This window comes from Mucor mucedo (genome assembly GCF_025094135.1).
Source record: "Mucor mucedo strain NRRL 3635 chromosome Unknown EV154scaffold_65, whole genome shotgun sequence".
NCBI lineage: Eukaryota > Fungi > Mucoromycota > Mucoromycetes > Mucorales > Mucoraceae > Mucor > Mucor mucedo.
In genome coordinates this window covers 75067-93628 of record NW_026252349.1, presented here as the reverse complement: position 1 = coordinate 93628, position 18562 = coordinate 75067, and the positions used below count along the sequence as shown (strand labels likewise).

At 35.7% G+C, this 18562-nt stretch overlaps 2 protein-coding genes across 2 annotated transcripts; both read left to right on the top strand.

Moving 5' to 3' along the window:
* Window positions 1-589: 589 nt before the first annotated feature.
* Window positions 590-1876, top strand: EV154DRAFT_565079 (uncharacterized protein; the record flags this gene model as incomplete). The annotated part of the gene is made up of 3 exons (XM_051605878.1): window positions 590-668; window positions 722-1004; window positions 1519-1876. 3 exons carry the CDS (start codon window positions 590-592, stop codon window positions 1874-1876), a joined length of 720 nt encoding a protein of 239 aa, XP_051456160.1.
* A 16182-nt stretch (window positions 1877-18058) lies between these two features.
* On the top strand, window positions 18059-18562 carry EV154DRAFT_565073 (uncharacterized protein; the record flags this gene model as incomplete). Its single annotated transcript, XM_051605877.1, has 2 exons — window positions 18059-18109; window positions 18170-18562. The coding sequence occupies 2 exons, from the start codon at window positions 18059-18061 to the stop codon at window positions 18560-18562; spliced, it is 444 nt and encodes a 147-aa protein (XP_051456159.1).

Here is an 18562-nt window from a genome sequence, read left to right as displayed (position 1 = left end):
ATTGAAACCCAACTAGCCCATTTTCCCTGTTTCACCTGTTCCATGTTCTCTGTCTCCTGTCACACACGTCACTGTCTAATATCACTATTGAATCCTGTTTAACATCTCTTTTCCAAATAATGTATCTCTATTATAACTTGTCCTTGTAAAACCCATTTAATATCCGTTCCCTTTGTACCTCTGCATTATAAATCGCTTGAAACATTAATGATCACAGCCTATGTTATTATCTGTATCTATCCTCGAAATTATCTCTATCTATGCCCACTCCCCCAATGATGACCTAAACTCATCATGACTAATAAACCGTCTTTGGAAATCGGATCCCCGAACCCTTGTATTCCCGATCTGCCAATTAATATAAATAACAGCATATTTATTTAATCTTATTTCGGTATTCAAGAACTTGGCTACTTTCCTGCTTCTTTGAATAAACTTTTTTCTACCTTTATTCCTTTTGTATATATATTAATACTAATAGATATATAATTTCTTTTTGTCCTGTCCTCAACTTAATAATCATTCTGTTCTGCTCTTACCCCGGCAGCTCCTGATAGTTTAGAACGATTATTTTGTATTTGCCTTAATTATGGACAAAACATTCAAAAGCTTGACGACAAGGCCAAATTATATCACCTATTTACGGCTTCCAAAATTACTGGTCACAGGTAAGAAAAAGAAGTTTGACAAACGTTATTGATACTTACAGCATAAAATTTAGATCTAATTCCCTTTGGTTTGTCGTTGTGGTTCACTACTACTTCAAACACAAGGAAGAAGGTGATGAAGCATCAGCAGTTCGACGCTCTCAATGTTTTGACAGTTTCTCCGAATTCGAGGTGTGACAGATACAAGAAGGACGCTGTTAATTCCATTACAGACATTCTTCAAGTCCTTAGGCTTGTACGGTATTCCGATTCCGCTAGTAATGACAAGGTTGTTTGGCCTTACATTAAGTATACTGACAAGGTTGATCATCGTACTCCTGGTTCTTTAGGTGATTCGTAAGTTAGTCGTATCATTCACTGTTTTGCGCAGACAAGGTTCCTTGTAATTAAACACTCTTCAACGATTCATCTAATGTAGTGACTACTATTTTATATAATCTGATGTGTTAATTGGCAATCTGTTAAATGGCAATGCTTGTAAAAGAAAAAATAAATAATTAAAAAACTACATTACGATAATTGTGAATTTTATCCACCGTGTTACGGGTTTCCACTACCGAGTCCGCTGCTGAGATTGTGGCTTATGTATTCTATGAAATATCATACCGAAAAAATGGCGTCATCAGTTTTCACGGGGGGGGGGGTTAAATTGTAGGAATCGGGAAGGACATTTTTATTTTTTTTCTTTCCTGTCTTCATAGTTATTCTTAAAAATGATGCAAACTATGGCTTTTTATCCGTAAGTATTCCGTACTCTAGTCATTTCGAGACATTACCAATGGCTAATGTTGTCATTTTACAAATTAACTAAAAAAAACCATTGTATTCTCTTTTTGCTCTTCTTTATTAGTGCCTTCTTTTCTTCTGCCCTTCTCGTTTCGTCGAGAAAAAGAAAGCTCTTTTCGGTTTCTCTTCGCTCTTCGGAGCAAGAGAAAACCGTCAAAAAACAAAAATTGTTTTCTCCCCCTGTTGTTGGTCGTCGTGTCCGCCTCTGTGTGGCACCGCCACGTGGTTCTCGTGCTCGTCGTCTTCGCCGTGCGGGTATCAGTCCTCGTCCTCCCTTGGCTCCTGCGTGCGGCCCTCTTTCTCCCATGTCCTTTCCTGTTGCGGCTTCCCCTCGGATGAAGGAGACAGAAAAGCGAAAACGCTTTTCTGTCTCGATCTCGTCATCCGAGGTGGAACGCCCAACTAAAAAAATAAAATTTTAATTTAGTTGTTTATTTAAATTTGCCCAACCAATGTTTGAGTTTTATGATAAGAACTTTATTCCAGTTAAACCGGAGATAAGAATTATCACAGAGTTTAATAGTATTTTCAATACATTATCGGGGTCCTTTTTTTCGAATTATATACAAGAATACCTTTAAGCCGCTTGTCAATTTTTTTTAATTGCATTGGGTTTTCTTCTTTTGTTTTGAATTGACTGGATTAGTGGCACCTGATGTTTCCAATAGATTACAGGGAAAATATATCAGTTGCTTTTTGCTCTTCCCAACCATCTTTGCGAACGATGTTCTTCTAGTTGCTTGATAATGAGTTTAAAATAAAAATCAATGATTTTGCAATGATCATCTCACATTTTATGACCCTATTATTTTTTATACGGAATTCAATTTTATACTCAAACTTTAACCTACATCAGTCAGCTTTTTATATCCTTTGGCATGATTCACATAAGTTATAAACAACCTTTGCCATTGCCTATTCTTTTATGTCATTTCTTGTTTTCTTTCTGTATAGATATAGAGTATAAACTTCAATTCTTTTAGAGATATATTTCATAAAAATGTTTTGTTCTATTACCATCCTTTTTCCGAAGAAATAACTGCTTTTAATAAGCTATTCAATCTGTGTTCAGTCCTGCACGTGTTGCTACTACTTCTTTTTGAGGGATGAGGGTATTAGGTAATCTTCCAGAAAAATCTTCAACAACGAAGAATATTGTTTCTAGATGGCTGTTTGCTCGATTTTTTTATTTGCTGACATAATATCGTTCTTTCTATTTACCATCAGTTTCTGTTAGTTATATTTTGTTTACTAATCCCTGTTGGGACGGTGTAAACACATTGAAGGAAATATAAGAGATGCTTAAATTTCATCTACAAGAATATTGTCTTTTCCCAATAAAACCTTTCAAACGATAACGAAATCCTGGCATAGTGTACTACATTAATAATTGTGGTTATTAGGTGTCTCTTTTTTCACTATGTGTCATTGTAACAAATTGTTGGAAGACGACAGTATTTGTAGGCTCTAAATTCATCTACAGTGACGATGACGAACATCAAAGTATTGTTGTTTTAGCCATATTTACCGTAGTCGAATTACGTTACACCATCATAATCCATAATAATTGACATTAGGGACGCTCAAATAAAATCGAGCCTCCAGGTTCCAGCTTCCAGCAAGTTTTTTCTTTGTCCGATGTCCAATAAAGATTTGCATAAAAAACTATAAACTTGAATGATATTTTTTTGTGTCCAGCTTTTAGATTCCAAACTTTTACTCAGAATAAGATTTGATTGGAGGAGGTCCTGAACATGATGTAATGAATCAATGAGGAACGTATGATGAAAGATAGTAGAGAAAGATGTACTAGAAGATGCCTTATGTCATTACAAAGTATAATTTTTGGCTCCCGATATGATGATGAGTGTTATATAAAAAAAAAAAACGTAGCGGATTGTCCTTCATTTCATCTTAAATATCACATAAAATTTTAAAAATGAACCAAACACCTGTCAACATTCAGCCTAGACCTCAACAAACTGAGGAACTGGAAACAACTCCACGTCTGTCTGCAGCTACCCCTAGAACCCCAGGGAAGCTCCACGACTAATAGTCGTCCTGGTGTTACAGACAAGATCCCGAATGCAAAGAGCTGGATCAATGACTTCGATAGTAATGGCAAGTGCTCAAAAGATATTGTGGTTGAATGGATGCTAGTAGGAGATAATTGGAGTAAATTCAGCGGATGTGAAAGTCAAAAACCAGGTGAAGCCGAAAGCCAAACAGGTATGGCGAAAAAGCTGGCCCAAATCCTCGTCAACAGAGGACATCGTGAAAGAACCACAAAAAGTATCATAGAGACGATTAGATATTTGAAAAAATCGTTTACCGCTACTTACAAGACGGTAACCGCTACTGGATATGGTGTTGATCCTGCTGTTGATGGTACTGTCACTGTTGAAGGTAAGAAGAAAACTACTAACTGCTAACTATTATACCGTTAAATTTGTTTAACTTACTATATCTAAACTTTCAGAGAAAACCACTCATTTGTTTAAGTGGTATTATGATCTTCTCCCTTTACTTGGCTCGGATCCACTTGTAACTGGTGAAGGAATGCAGTCGAATGGGAATATCGTCAGTGGGACTCCTGATTTAAGTGCGTATGATGAACAGCCTGATCATGAAGACGATGTTCATTCAACCAACATGGATGATGTTGATGATGTCAACTTGGATGATGATGATGATGATGATGATGATGATGTTTTGCCCCTCTCTTCCACTAGACCACCTTCGCCTAGACAAAGTAGAGGAAAAAAGAGGAGTCTCAATGAGTGCATTACCGACTTCTTTGAGAGACAAAGAAAAGCATCTAAGAAGTATGAAGATCGCGAGGACGAGCTATTGGAGTTTCAAAGAGAAAAGAGGGATGACGAGAGAGTAGCAATGATATTCGAGAGACAAAAGCAATGGCTGCTTTTGAATAAAGAACTTCGAAACGAAGAAAAAGGATCTGAAGGATATGAAACCATAAAGAAGTTTATGGAAGACCTTGCAGATTATTAACCTATTTTTTTTTTAAATAAATGTTTATTAATTTTGAGCGTTGTTATACAATATATCATTCTTCAACTGATTTCTTCTGAAATTTAAACTACTATCATCATCTGACCTATTCTGCGAACTACTGATGAATCTTCTATGTCCACTGGCCTCTCTGAACTCCTCTATGTCAGTTGAATCTTCTAAAAGGAAATTATGCATAATGCAACAAGCACGAATCCATCTTCCCGCTTCGATCAAAGTTTTCCTGTCACGAATTGTAATACGAAGCTCTTGAAGGCTTTGGAACTTTCCTTTCAGAATTCCATTGCAATGTTCAATTGCGATACGAGTTTGAGCTACATACAAATTAAATTTCTCTATTTCTTCTTTTGTAGCCTGTACTGAACCGGTTCTGTATGATGAGATGACAGTCGAGGTAACACTGTATGCACTATCAGCTAATATATATTCACCAGGGGAGAAATGTCTATGTGGGGATTTGGCCAGACTTGTTGCTTGATAAACATTATTATCATGAATAGCACCAGGACATCCAGTGACACAAACACGAATTCTTCGTTTGTGATCACAAACGAGCATTGTAGAGATACCATACGCACGTTTATAAGAATAAAAATTATTCTTGGCATAGCTGGGACTACGCTCGGTTCTTATAAATGTACCATCGACAAATCCGACGCATGACTTGAAGTGGCTTCTTTCGCCTATCTTCTTTGATATATGTTCCCTTTCTTCTGCCGCTGGCCAGTAAACATACTGATCTTCTTTAGCCAGAATTGCATTTATGGTTCTCTTGGTGTAATTGATCACAGTACCTTCTACTTTTAATGTTAGATCATAATAAATCTGAGCGTTTTTTTTTGTCATACCAGAAACACCAAAGTAATCGGATACCTGCGTGATTGAAGCAGCATTTCCTTTACATCCCAATCGATGAAAAGTGATCAAGAAATGGAGCTCAATTTTCTCTTTCGTGAAGTTCTCGAACTCCTCATAATCACCAAACGCTCTGACTGCGTCTTTGAAGGCTTCTTTACTCATCCTTATTTTACTTTTAAAGACACTTTCTCTACCTTCGTTTAATAAATCGAGATATGTGCCAGTACGAATACGAGTACCCCAGTTTTTTTTTACGCTGTATCTTTCGGTTTGTAAAGCAAGGTAAAAAGCTGCCATTGTTTCCAGATTCTGTTTTGTCATTGCGATTATGCGACGATCTACTTCGGTCGACTTGGTTTCTCGTTCATATTTTGTAATGAAGAAAAACAGCATTTTTTTAACGTCTTCCATGAGACGTTTTTTAGTTGACAAGAGAGGCATAATAATAATAAAAGTGTTGTTGAAGTGGAAAAGACTAAAGTAATAAATTATGTCATGCTTGATAGCCTTACATCATGTAACGAAATACCAAAATGTTATTGGACGAAAAAAAAGCTGGAATTAATTTTTATTTTGCTGGAGCACTTTTTGCTCCAGCAAATTTAAGAAATCACAAAAAGAAATCGGAAAATGCTTGGCCAATAGAATTTATCTAAAATTTGCTGGAAGCTGGAACCTGGAGGCTCGATTTTATTTGAGCGTCCCTAATGTGTTAGACGTTAAATCAGTGAATTATCCAATTATATTTGGGGTTCTTTAATTTTTGTAAGAGACGAAATATTTGAGTAATCAACTGTGTATTGTCTTGCTTGTGCAAAATGAGAATTTGTTCAATATGGTACTGTAGAGAGACAAGTGTTATTATTTTATAGACTGGAACTCGAAGCGAACAGTAATAACCTTTGGTTTAGGTGCAAATCATACTCTCTGTGGTATTTGACAAATATAATACACTAGACAAATAATGAGATAAAAGTATATCTGTATTGGAGGTAAAAATAGGCTGAAAAAAACTCTGCTGCTATGAAGTATTTGATCCTTTTGTTATTGGACAACTGTCTTGGGCTTTCATGATGAGTCAACTTTTCTGGTCTTAGAGTAGATCCATACTTTTTTTCCTGTCTTGGGTTAAATGAATACCACCAAGGCTATAATGTCTCGCCTGATTCGTCCATTCGGACGAATGTTTAGTAAGTGTTTACCTATTTACTAAAAAAAACGAATTGGGTAAATTTACCCATTTACTCGTTTGGACAAATTTATAGTAAGCGTTTACCCATTTACCCAAAAAAAAAAAAAAAAAAAAAAAAACAGGATTAAATGCATAATTAAGGGGGTGTATATTTTAAAATAAGCTCTCCCTTTCAGCCTTCAGCCAAATAAAAAACTTTCGTTCATACATATTGAATCATTTAATACATTCATTCGTTTGAAAAAATTGGTTTGCAGTTTTAAAAGTTGATTATATATTTTATTAAAAAGAATGAAATAATGATTTATTTATATCTGGGTATTTGAGGACAAATTGCTATGTAGAAGGATTACTACTTAAATGAGCTAAAACGTAAACGGTACATGGCATAACATGAAGGCATTGATTATTTTGTATAGGAAGCAACGTATAATCTAAAAACAAGGGGGATAACCAAAGTTTTCTAAATGAATATTAGGTTAGTTTATGATAAGAAGACTCGAAATTGATACGTACTATTCCTTTTTCTAAACAGAGTAGCCGCCACTACGGTAAAAACAAGAAGCTTAAGTCTGAAGAGATAATTAGAGAAAAGAAAAGCCATAAACGAAAAATACTTACTTATAGCACTGGCGTAGTACACTGCAAGCACGGCCTTTATACACCTGTCTATGCTGATTTAAAAAAGAGATAAGTAAGGGAGGGGACTTCAGAGATGGAATGATGAGTTTACCAGAGTGTAATTGCAAAAGAAGTAAGCCCAGACGTTTATTCATTACATGGTTACGAGAAACAAGAACGAATAAAAGTAATTTTTTTTTAAAAAAAAAAAACTGATTTATTAAGGTAAAAAGATAAAATATAGATATTAAGGACCCTCACAAGCAACAAAATTATTTTTTTAAAGATCCCGATTTAGGACTTTATTATTATTTTTTTTTTTTTTTGAAAGGTTACAATTTTGACCGTACGCTTACGGCTGGGGCTCCTTTGATCCAATCAGATCCCTCTATCTTGACTTAACGGAGTTGTATTGGGCTAATCAAATCACTTGGTTTGAGTTAACTGAGATTAAATAAACTGATTTTCTTTCTTTTTATCTCTTTTTTGAAGTTTCAAATTGTTCCTGACACAATTGAAAAGAACATTATGAATAATCTCAACCTCAGCTCTGATGTCGAAAAAACAGGAGGGGAAGGAAGTTTCCCGAGATTTAAACAGAAACGTGGTCGTCCATCAGGTGGAAAGACTGAAAAAAAGCCTGAAGTTGTTTACGGAAGACCGAGAAAGCAAATCAAGAACCAATCGTCAATGTTGAATTTCACAATGCAGGCGAAAGCAGTAAGACGACGTTCTTACTTATTATATAAGCTTTACTGTTGAGTCATTCATATCTTTTTTTTTTAGTCTTCGAACACTATTCACAATGAGCAGGAACACCAACAAACGAATGTTGAAGAGATCGTCGACAATAATGTTGACACAACAGTCGATGAATCTGTACCTGAACAGAGTTTCAGTAATTCGGTAGTAGTTGAGCTTGAAGAAAATCATTCCTCTTTAGTCGACCAAGAAGAGGTGGTTGCCACTGAAATTTCAACTTCTGAAAATAGCGTTGACGATGAGAACGAAGACGAAGTTAATATTGATGAATTTCCCAACATCGATATCCAAACTGCAGATTTGTTGGATGAAGATAAGGGAAATGATAATGAGTGGGGAACAGACGATGAAGGCGATACAGAAGAACTAGACGAAAACGAATTCATCACTGTTGACAACGATGAAGCTTCTATCCTTGAAGAAAGCTACGTCAATAAGTATCTTGCTGAGTTACAGGAGAGATTGAAGGGGAAAAGACCAGAAGAGTATCAGAATGGCACTTTTTGGGTTCACCGAAAGAATCCATACTTTATGCTTGATAGTAATAACAAAGACCCGGGATACTTCTATACACCTAGAGTGTTTGTATGGTTCCCTCATCATTTAGTAAGAGATTTAACGTGTACGACTTGTGAAGCAAAAATAGGTGTAAAGGGATTCAATAAGAAGCCTAGAGCTAGGAGGATTATCGATTTAAATGAGTACGATCTTAAATGATAAGTTTCTTTTTTTGTCATTTCTAATGTGTTTAATAATTTTTAGCTGTTTTTACCTGATGACTACAAGATACAAGTGTCGTAACAAGGATGTTAAGCACACATTTGATGGGTTAACCCAGCTTTGATCCGACAACTTCCACTTCATTTACAAGCTGAATTTCCATCTGTCCTTAATCATCGATCTGGCCTTTCTAAAATGCTTTGCAAACTGATGAGACCACTCTTTCAACATGAGATCGGACCTCATCGTACGTCTAAAGTCTTTCGCGTGATGCACACTGAGAAATATGACGAATTGCAGCTTCAATACTACACAACCCTTGATCATGATGCCCAAAGTTCTTCCGTATTATCTATGCTTCAGTCAAGACAATATCCTGAGTTTTCTCAATTCAAAGACAAGATGCAATATAATGGCTATGTTCCTTCTGCTAATTACATTAGCTATGTATACAGCTCCTTGATAGCGAAGGTTCGTCCTTTCATGGATCAACTTATGTCGTTTGTAGACGGCACTGTTTTAAAAGGGGATCATTCTTTCAAGATCATTGATCACTTGGCGAAAATCAATGGGTTTTCAACGTTTTCTTGCCTCTACACTGTTTTAAATGAACATGAAGAGATCCGTTTACAAGTCTTGGCACAAAGCCAAAAAATGGATCATCTAGCACCTCAATTTCTGCAGATGATGGATACTTACAAAAAGCTTAATATGAAAGAGCCTGAGCTTTTTTATACAGATAATGTCATTGGAGACCAAGGATTCTTAAAACATGTGATGCCATCCTTAACCAAAGACGTTGTACCTATTCCCAAATGTACAAATGGACAACAGCAACACAACAAAACCCTTTTCTTTACTTCCTATTATTACCCTGCCAGATACTTCAAAGACCAGAGTTTTAAGATCTGAAGTAGAGAACAATGAGGCTTGTATCAAAATATTTGGAAATACTGATGAGTATAGTAATGAAAGTTTTGTTGGTTTTGATTGTGAATGGATGATATCCACAAGTGGAGTATCCTTAATGCAGATGTGCTACCAAAATGAAATTGTTTTGTTCCGTGTACATGAATTTGATACGAATACGTTTCCTCGTGAGCTATCTAAGGTTCTTAGCTGTTCCAAGATTTTAAAATTAGGGAGAAATATCAAGGCAGACTGTACAAGAGTGAAGCGTGTATTTGGTGTTGTGGTATCAAACCACGTAGATCTTGGGCCATTTTGCTACAACCGCGACTTAGTTAATAACTCTCGTCCCCGACTTGATATTCTTTGTGGAAGCATTTTATCTTTGCAACTACCTAAGATATCTATCATTCGTTGTGATGACTGGGAAAGAGATGATTTGACAAGTGAGCAAATAAGCTATGCAGCATTAGATGCTTGGGTCGCTTTAAAGATTTATGAAAAGGCTAACGAAGAACCAGCTGTAAACGAAAAGGTTACGAAAAAGTCACAAAAAGGTACTTTTGTTGCAGTTTATAACCAAACATCCGCAAGAGTGATGCCTTCTGCCTATGAATTCATTGAGGATAATGAAGGATCCATTGAAGCTCATCTAAAAGATACCAGGCTTGTAAAGGTCGATGATGTTCAAGTGCTTTCCATGCTTCTTAAAATCATCAAGAAAACGGCAATCCTGAAGCAAGAACTTTAAGTGATTTGGGTGATCCTCCTTTTGTATTAAGAATCAGCAACCACTGTTTGAGAACGGCCTCAAAAAAACAATACGACCTTAAAAAGCAGCAAGATTTGTCAAAAGTATCTCCTATTCCCTCAGAGTCAGACACCATCCATCCGAATACGTCTCTTGACTCAGGGAATGTACATGTACCATCAAGAATCCTGAAAGATGCTTTTCATGTAATGCGAATGATACGTGTTTCCTTAAAACATGGCATGGCCAAAGAGTTTTCTCGTCGCTTTAGAGATGCTATGTTTGTTGTTGATCTTGGTGATAAAAGATTAGTGAGCCAATATCTTGAATCAATAGGAACTGATTGGGAGAGCTATATGGTGAAAAACCCGGAATTTGTTTTGGAGCATGTACGAAGATATATACCACCACCCGAAGAGTTGTATAAATCTGTCTCAATGCTTTTCATGCATTACAGTCCTGCAAAGTGCGTATTGAGCGGGAAGCCTTTGTCCAATGAAGACGCATGGAGCGCTTCTAAGCATGTTTTGGAGGAGATAAGATTTGGTCACGTTTCAGACGTATTAAATGGTCCCGTATTATATGCAGAAAAGGGATTCGACAAGAATGGATTGATGAAGTACAGGTGTTGCAGAGGTACTAGTTCTGTAGAAGACTCTGTACATATGAACATCATAAGAAAATTTGCATCGTACAATGCAGGTCCTCGTTTAGCTGATATGGTTCTTGCTGACTATCGTCTTTATCACAACACCGATGTAAGAGAATTTCAGAGTATACTTATATATAAGCTCGATTGACCTAATACGTATTATACTAAATTACAATTTATGAATTTTTAGGTTGGCTCAAGAAATCGCTACGGAAAAGTGCATAAAGGTCATTACAGTCCCTGGTTACATCAATCAGTCAATACTATTAGAATCAAGCTGGGTCATACACCTATTGACAGCTACTTTACGAATAGACTCGGTAGTACTTTTGAATATGAGCAAACAAAAGAGACGTATGGTATTACAGCATTACCAAATGAAGTAATGCGAGAGTACAATATATTACCAGCCATCAACCATTTAAGCAACCAAACGTTTTCAAAAGCCAAGTTGCTCGAACTCAGTCTCCTCCCTGTTGTGAAGCTTGACATTATTGGATGCTCTGTCAAAGACTTTGTGTACAACTTTCTAGCAATCTGCCAAAAGACAAAGTTAGCTGTCACTGCGGTACACACTAATCAAGAGGTTAAGCTATACGAAGAGTTTATGAAAAACCCTGAAAAGCGACGTTCTATAAGCCTCACATCTGGAATAGCAACACCAAATTTTGTATGCTTTGCTAAATTATGGTCCAGTTATTGTAAGGAAGGAAGTAATATATACTACAAGACGTCTAGACATCTTGAATCGTACTACAATGTATTAGATGATCGACAAAAGTACTATGATACTGTAATATTGAATATCGATACAGTACGTCTGGTAAGGTTTGCTTTGACCTCAGAAAGTAGATCCACTGTTTCTATTCCAGCCCATGTACAAATTACAGCGGATCAAGCTATACAGAGGATGATTCAAAGTGAAACTGTGGCTTCGTTGTCTCCTCCACCTCCCTCCAGAGAGCAACATCAACCAATGCCACTCAGAGCACTGCTTCCAGTACCTGTTACTGATCCAAGTATTTCATTTTCTTCAGGTAACTTACAGCAACGAGCACGTAGAACATGTGCTGTTTGTAAAATTGCTGGATGCAAAGGCGCAAATATGCATAGCCGTTGCTCAAACAAGTGTGGCGTTTGTAAACTTGAGAGCTGCAATGGAAGATACAAAGGGCCTGTTTTGCATGGAGAACAAAAATAAAAAATAAACCAAAAGTGATACTGTTAGAACTTGGATACCACTTTTATTTATGGACGAAAAAATATAATTAAAAACGTATTGAAAAAATAATGTATTTGGTCTATGAGAAAAAACTATGGATATTTATATAAAGAACTGGGATAGTTCTAGGGAGAATAGTAAGCGCCTTATTGGATCATGATGTAGTAATCTGGTGATAGTAAATAATCAACATGTCTTTAATTCTAGCCCTTCCATACTGAGTATATAAATATTAGTCAGAGGGATCAACAGTTATAACATCAAATGACAAGAGTAATATTTGTGCTCAGGATCTATTAATATTCTATAGTCCAGACCCATTCGATTGTATTGCTTTTGCAGAATAAATATTTACTCGACACAGGGATGTGCCCTATGTACAGACTCCAACGTTAGGATGAGAACAAGTGGGGTAATGCGTGATTCATGATTAACTTTTATATTTATTATCCATCCATAATGCGATGTGACAATTAACTTTATTATTATATCTATGATATCCTTAACAGGGCCTACCTGCCAAAATTCCTCTTTTACATAATTTTAAACCTTAGCCATCTGTATTTTTCCTCTATTAAAACTTGAAGTATTATTGACATTCGCTCAGTAAAAAAGCCGTTTATTAATGTATTCCTGTAAAAATCTCGGTGTCCTTCGGACACCGAGATTTTCAATAATTAATTTTTTTTTCTGGGATAATTAATTCAAAATTCAAGATAGCCCCAGACATGGTTATAGGGCCACAATTTTGCCAAATAGATGAATAAAAAATTAAATGGATATATATAGGCGATTAACAATAACATCGAATTTTATCCAGTGCCAAAATTTTCGAAATATCCCAATAAAGAATTAAAATCCAACGACCCCAGAATCCTTCTATCAGATGAAAAATCAGCCAAATTGGGCTACTGAACTCACCAATGTTTTTGTTTTTTTTTTTTTTTTTTTTTTTTTTTTTTTTTTGATAAAAGAGTTGTGTTTGTGATCCTCTTCATTTTTATTTAACAAAATGCCTTTCCAAAAGTACACTACCATCGTCATATGGGATTCAGCAAGCACCAACGTTTTGATCGAGTTGTTTTCCGATTACGTTGTAAACGTGGGTGTTATTCGCTCACCTCAAGCAAAGCTTAATTTGAACAAGGCAACGGAAGATGCTTTTAATGCCAGTGACGCTATCAACGGTAGAAGGGACTTTGCAGCGATGAATAACAAGTGGATTCGCCTCTGTGATACGTTCAGAACCAGACGAGACGATGCTAATTCTACTGGTAGTGCACCTCTTTAACACTGGGAGTTTCACGATCTGATGGAACAGGCAACATCGAGAATGCAATAAAACTGTAGTCGAGACTTTGTTGTTGGTAAAGTGTAGAAATGTCTGATTCCATAATCATATTTATATCATCATCAAGTCCAAATAAAATTTATTGCGATTCAGCAACTACTGTAACAATTTGAGATAGGTTCATTTTGTTTTCTCTAGAAAAAAAAGTATATCGAAACAATAGAGTCCTTGAAAAATAATAACAGATAGGTTAGCATTTTGAGTGAACTTTATATTTTAATCGTTCAAAAAGGGTCAATAAAAAGCAACGCCATGGATTTCGGAAAAAGCTTTCTTTTGGAAGTCTGAAGTAACCTTTCACAAAAAAAAATAAATAATAATAAAGTCCTTAATCGGGATCTTTAAAAAAATAATTTTGTTGCTTGTGAGGGCCCTAAAAAAGAAAAAAGGAAAAAGGAAAAGGAAACAGAAAAGGAAAAAAAGGACTCCGTTTATATGTACTTTTTAGAGGTTGCTGTTACGACGGAGGGATGACTGGAGGCAGATAAATTTTTTTGTATACGGGGCTTCTTGACAGCAGGATACTAAGACAGATACTCGTCTGCTTCAGGTAAATGAAATGAATGAGTAATTTTAAGGTTTGGATCTCAATTTTTATTCACCCAATCTGGGTAAGTATCCGCCCATAGACGAATGCTCGTCTGCTGCAGGACAGTGGAACGGATTGTACTAAAATCGCATATAAAATCATTCCATCGATCCTTGATCGACAGGTACATAATATCATAACACTCATAAAAAATAATAGCATAAAAAATATCGTGAGTTATACATTTACAACTCAAGGTTATTAGATATTCCAATAGAAGATCCCATTTCGAATAATAGATTGGCTACACTGATAAGGCTCATCAGTCATTAGTAAATGCAGCCAATAATACCAAGTGAACACAAACGAGCCCATAATTTTACCCACGCTTTAAATAGCTATAAATACCCCCCTTTCTTTCAGAGATAAAAGAAGAATTCACTTTTAATAAGAATAAAAAAGCCTACAAGCAATATTAATCTTATTCTTCCTGTTTTTTTATCTTTTATTTTTCCGTGTCAAACAAACCGTTTTTCCACACGGATGAAGTGAATTTTATTTACTCAATGTGAGTAAGTATTTGCCCATAGACGGATACTCGTCTGCTGCAGGTAAATGTAACGGATAAAAAAGCTTACATTTTTGTGCAACCTTTATATTTTACTCAGAATGAACGAACAGTTACCCCTGGACGAATAGTTACCCTTTTGAGTAAATGAAGTAATTTTATTTTTTGTGTACCATTGTTTATTTACCCAAAATTAACGGATACTCGCTCACGGACGGCTATCCGCTCAGATCTGAACGGGACGCTTACCTCCAGATGACTATTCGCCCATTCGTCCGCATTTAATCTGTTTAAGTAAGTTTTTTTAGCCTAGGTGTACTATATAATGTTTTTGTTTTCAGTTCCAGCTATACCAAATCCGTGGATCTAGAGCAAGAGTATTCTTATAAAATTGTAGTGTTATGAGACACCTAATTATCGGGTCCTGCAACGGTTACTGTTAAAAATGCATACTTTTTTGTCATGTTTAATTATCAGTAAAAGACAATAGTTGTGATTGATCTTTTATTCATACATTTTGCAATGAACAGCAAACGATCACAAATATATAATAACGGGTTTCTGTTCTCCCCGCCAGATTTACACATTTTTTACACATTCTGTCTTTTAAATCAACTAATCAAAAACTCGAAATTTTTTCGGGAAAAAAAAGTGGAGGAGCTTTTGATCATGTCGAGTTTTTTTTTTTCACTTTTTCACACATATTGGGTTTTAAAAACACGAAATATCATGCTTTAAATTTTTGTATTCATGGTAAAACCGTTTTAAAATTCTTCTCATAATGATTGATTGTTCTTTTTCCTCTGGAGAATTTGCTTCTAACAAAGCCGGAGTATGTGTTCGGGATGGAGATAAAAATTAAATTAAGGTAACAAAAGAAAATACTGTTAGAACTTTGTATGTCTTTTGTGATAATTGAGAATAAAAAGGGAAATGTAAATTGGAAAATAAAGCAAGTAAAGAAATGAGACTCTATAATCCTTTATTGTAAGTTGGAGAGTTTGTCATGATAAAAATAGAGGTCCTTTTTATATTCAATTATTACTTCAAGATTTTTCCTGCGCAGATCGAATTGAATATTTACCCGCAAACTGGGAAATGGTAGAATTAGATTTAGAAATCAGTTACATACGAAACATAGCTTATTGTTATATACAAGAAGCTCGTTGACCCATACCCGGCATTTATAGAGCATTATAGATTATCCATTCAATGACAGGGTCCTTGATTGGATTACTAAAATAAATTTATGAGAAACTAGAAGATTCGGCGGCTACTCGACCAATCCAGGAATGATTATGAAATCTGAACTCAGTTTGACATATGAGGGAGCTGGTACTGTGTCGTACCAATAGGAATGTATTCGCAATATGGTACTTATAATACATAGTTTATATGCATTATAATTGAGTGACAAGATAAGAGTAATTGTATTCGTGGAGTTAGGCGTCAAATACGACATCTTTTATTTTGAGGAAATTTAGATTAAGGAATTCTACTAGCAAAAACTATAGGTATTTATACTAAATGATTAGATGGCTTTCGGATAATATATGTGACGCGTTAGAGGAATATGATATAATGTTATACGTAATATCTGATTAAATAAATATGTTATGAAGTAATTCCTGCCTTACTTTGTAAAAACAAAAGTAAGTGAGGATCTAAATTCATCTCCGCATATGACATTACGTAAATGCCAAAGAGAAAGTTTAGTGCGTGTAATATTCAGTAACCAAATATTCCGGCCATGGTGTCGTATTTGGGTACGATTTACTTAAGAATAACGAGGCTTTTTCAAACCAAACCTCCGTTTCGGTAAAAATTTTGACCTTCGCTGCGCTGCGGTAAATTTTTGACCTGCACTATCGTTCGGTACGCTGCGCTTTGAAAAAGCCTCGTATCGTTTAAATAAATAAACTATGAAATTAAAACAACCTTTGATGTTGCATATCAGCATACGCTTGTAAACTGCTATACAACTTCTCCTACATCGAGTACATAATTCTATATTAAAGATTGCATGATTGGCCTAAATACGATATACGAATGACAGTTGGATACAGAATGCTATACCACTGAGTTACGATATCACCGATCGAGAAGAGAAGCTTCTCAGATCAAATTAAAAATTGTAAGAAAGAGAAACTTAATATTAATAGTTCTCTCAACGGAATAGCTACCCAGAGAGAGAATATAACAGCTATTAATATAAATGGTTCATTTACTTATATATTCATATAATTAAACTGCTGATAAAGAGTATAAAGAAATAGTGTATAAATTAATGGATACCTATCTTCTACAACCAAATAAACAAATATTGTTAAGACATTTTATATTTGGGATTGTAATTTATTCATTACACAAATAATGAATAAATGATCAATTATTATGTTCTATTGCCAATTACACTTGACAAACAAGTATGCATCTTTTACAGTAACCGTTGCATGATATGATAAATAAGTGTCTCGTAATACTAAAGATTTATTAGAATACATATGCTCCCGATCCACTGATATGGGACAACGTTAACTGGAAATAATTTTAACGAGTAGTATTCATTTAACCCAAGGAGTGAAACAGAGTATAGATCTATTTCAAAACCAGAAAAGTTGACTCATCATTAAAACTCAGGAGAGTTGTGCAATATAAAAAGGATCAATTATTTCATAGCAGCAGAGTGCTTTTAGTCTATTTTTACCTCTAATAAAAATATACTTTTATCTCATTACTTTTCCATTGTAATATTTTGTCAAATACCACAAATATTCTTACTTTGCGACTTATAGAGAATCTGCAAGATCAACTCCGTCGAGCAATTGCGCACTACAAGGATAATGGTTTGGTCGAAAACCTTGATACCATGATGATAATGTTCGGATCTAGATCAATTGAAGTGCATACCCAGAGCAAGATCAAAGACTTTGAAAGCGTGACCGAGGCGTATCTCATATCATCTTTCATACAAGTATAAGACATACATTTAAATAATAACATTGATATGAAAACATATGAAGGTTACATCAGCCACATTGAGGTGCCACAGCTATCTGAATTAAGAACTACATTTCCCCCTGAATATTGTGCTACAAGACATACACAGTTTAAGAATGAATGTTATTGTTATTGACATCTCATTATGGCCTTTCTTTATGGAATCATTACATCCGAGTATTATCTGGGTGAATCTACCCTCGACTGTCATCAGCCCATCTGTGATCAATGTCTGAAATAATGTGTATATAAAGACCCCCTTTTATTTGTTTAATAAAGCCTGAGTTAATTTTTGCAAGTTTGATAATTTTCTTGTTTTTATTTTATAAATCTACACCGATTTCCACATTCCCAACAACTTTCGCCGCTCAGTTGATCTCGGATGCAGAAGCTTACACCCCGGTAATGCCACTGTACCGTGGCTGAAAAGAACTGGATGGCACGTCGTATGCTGATTTCAGCCATTCAAATTGCTGACCCAGATAAAGTAAGTAATATTTTTGTATACAATGGTTCATAATGTGGTATCTAACTGAGCTTATTGTAGGATCAGCCAGTACGACGTCCAGTTTTCTCAGGCGTGTCCAACAACTTTGACAGCTTGGGGTTATCCGAAATGTCTCTGGGTAACACGTCCGCATTCAATGTCAGCATGAGTACTTTGAGTTCTTTTGGGCGGGTCAGAATGCCAGACGACGATGCTCCGTCAGTCTCTTCTAACAGAGACATTCTCAACTCTTTGTCTGACGATGTGTTTGACAATGTGCTTGACGAGGTGTCTGAGGAGATGTCTGAGGAGGTGTCTGAGGAGGTGTCTGAGGAGGTGTCTGAGGAGGTGTCTGAGGAGGTGTCCGAGGGGGTGTCTGGTGCGAAGAAACAGCTTGCCAATTCAAATGCAGGAGGTGAAACAAGACGAAATCAACGGTCTCGTAATGCTTAG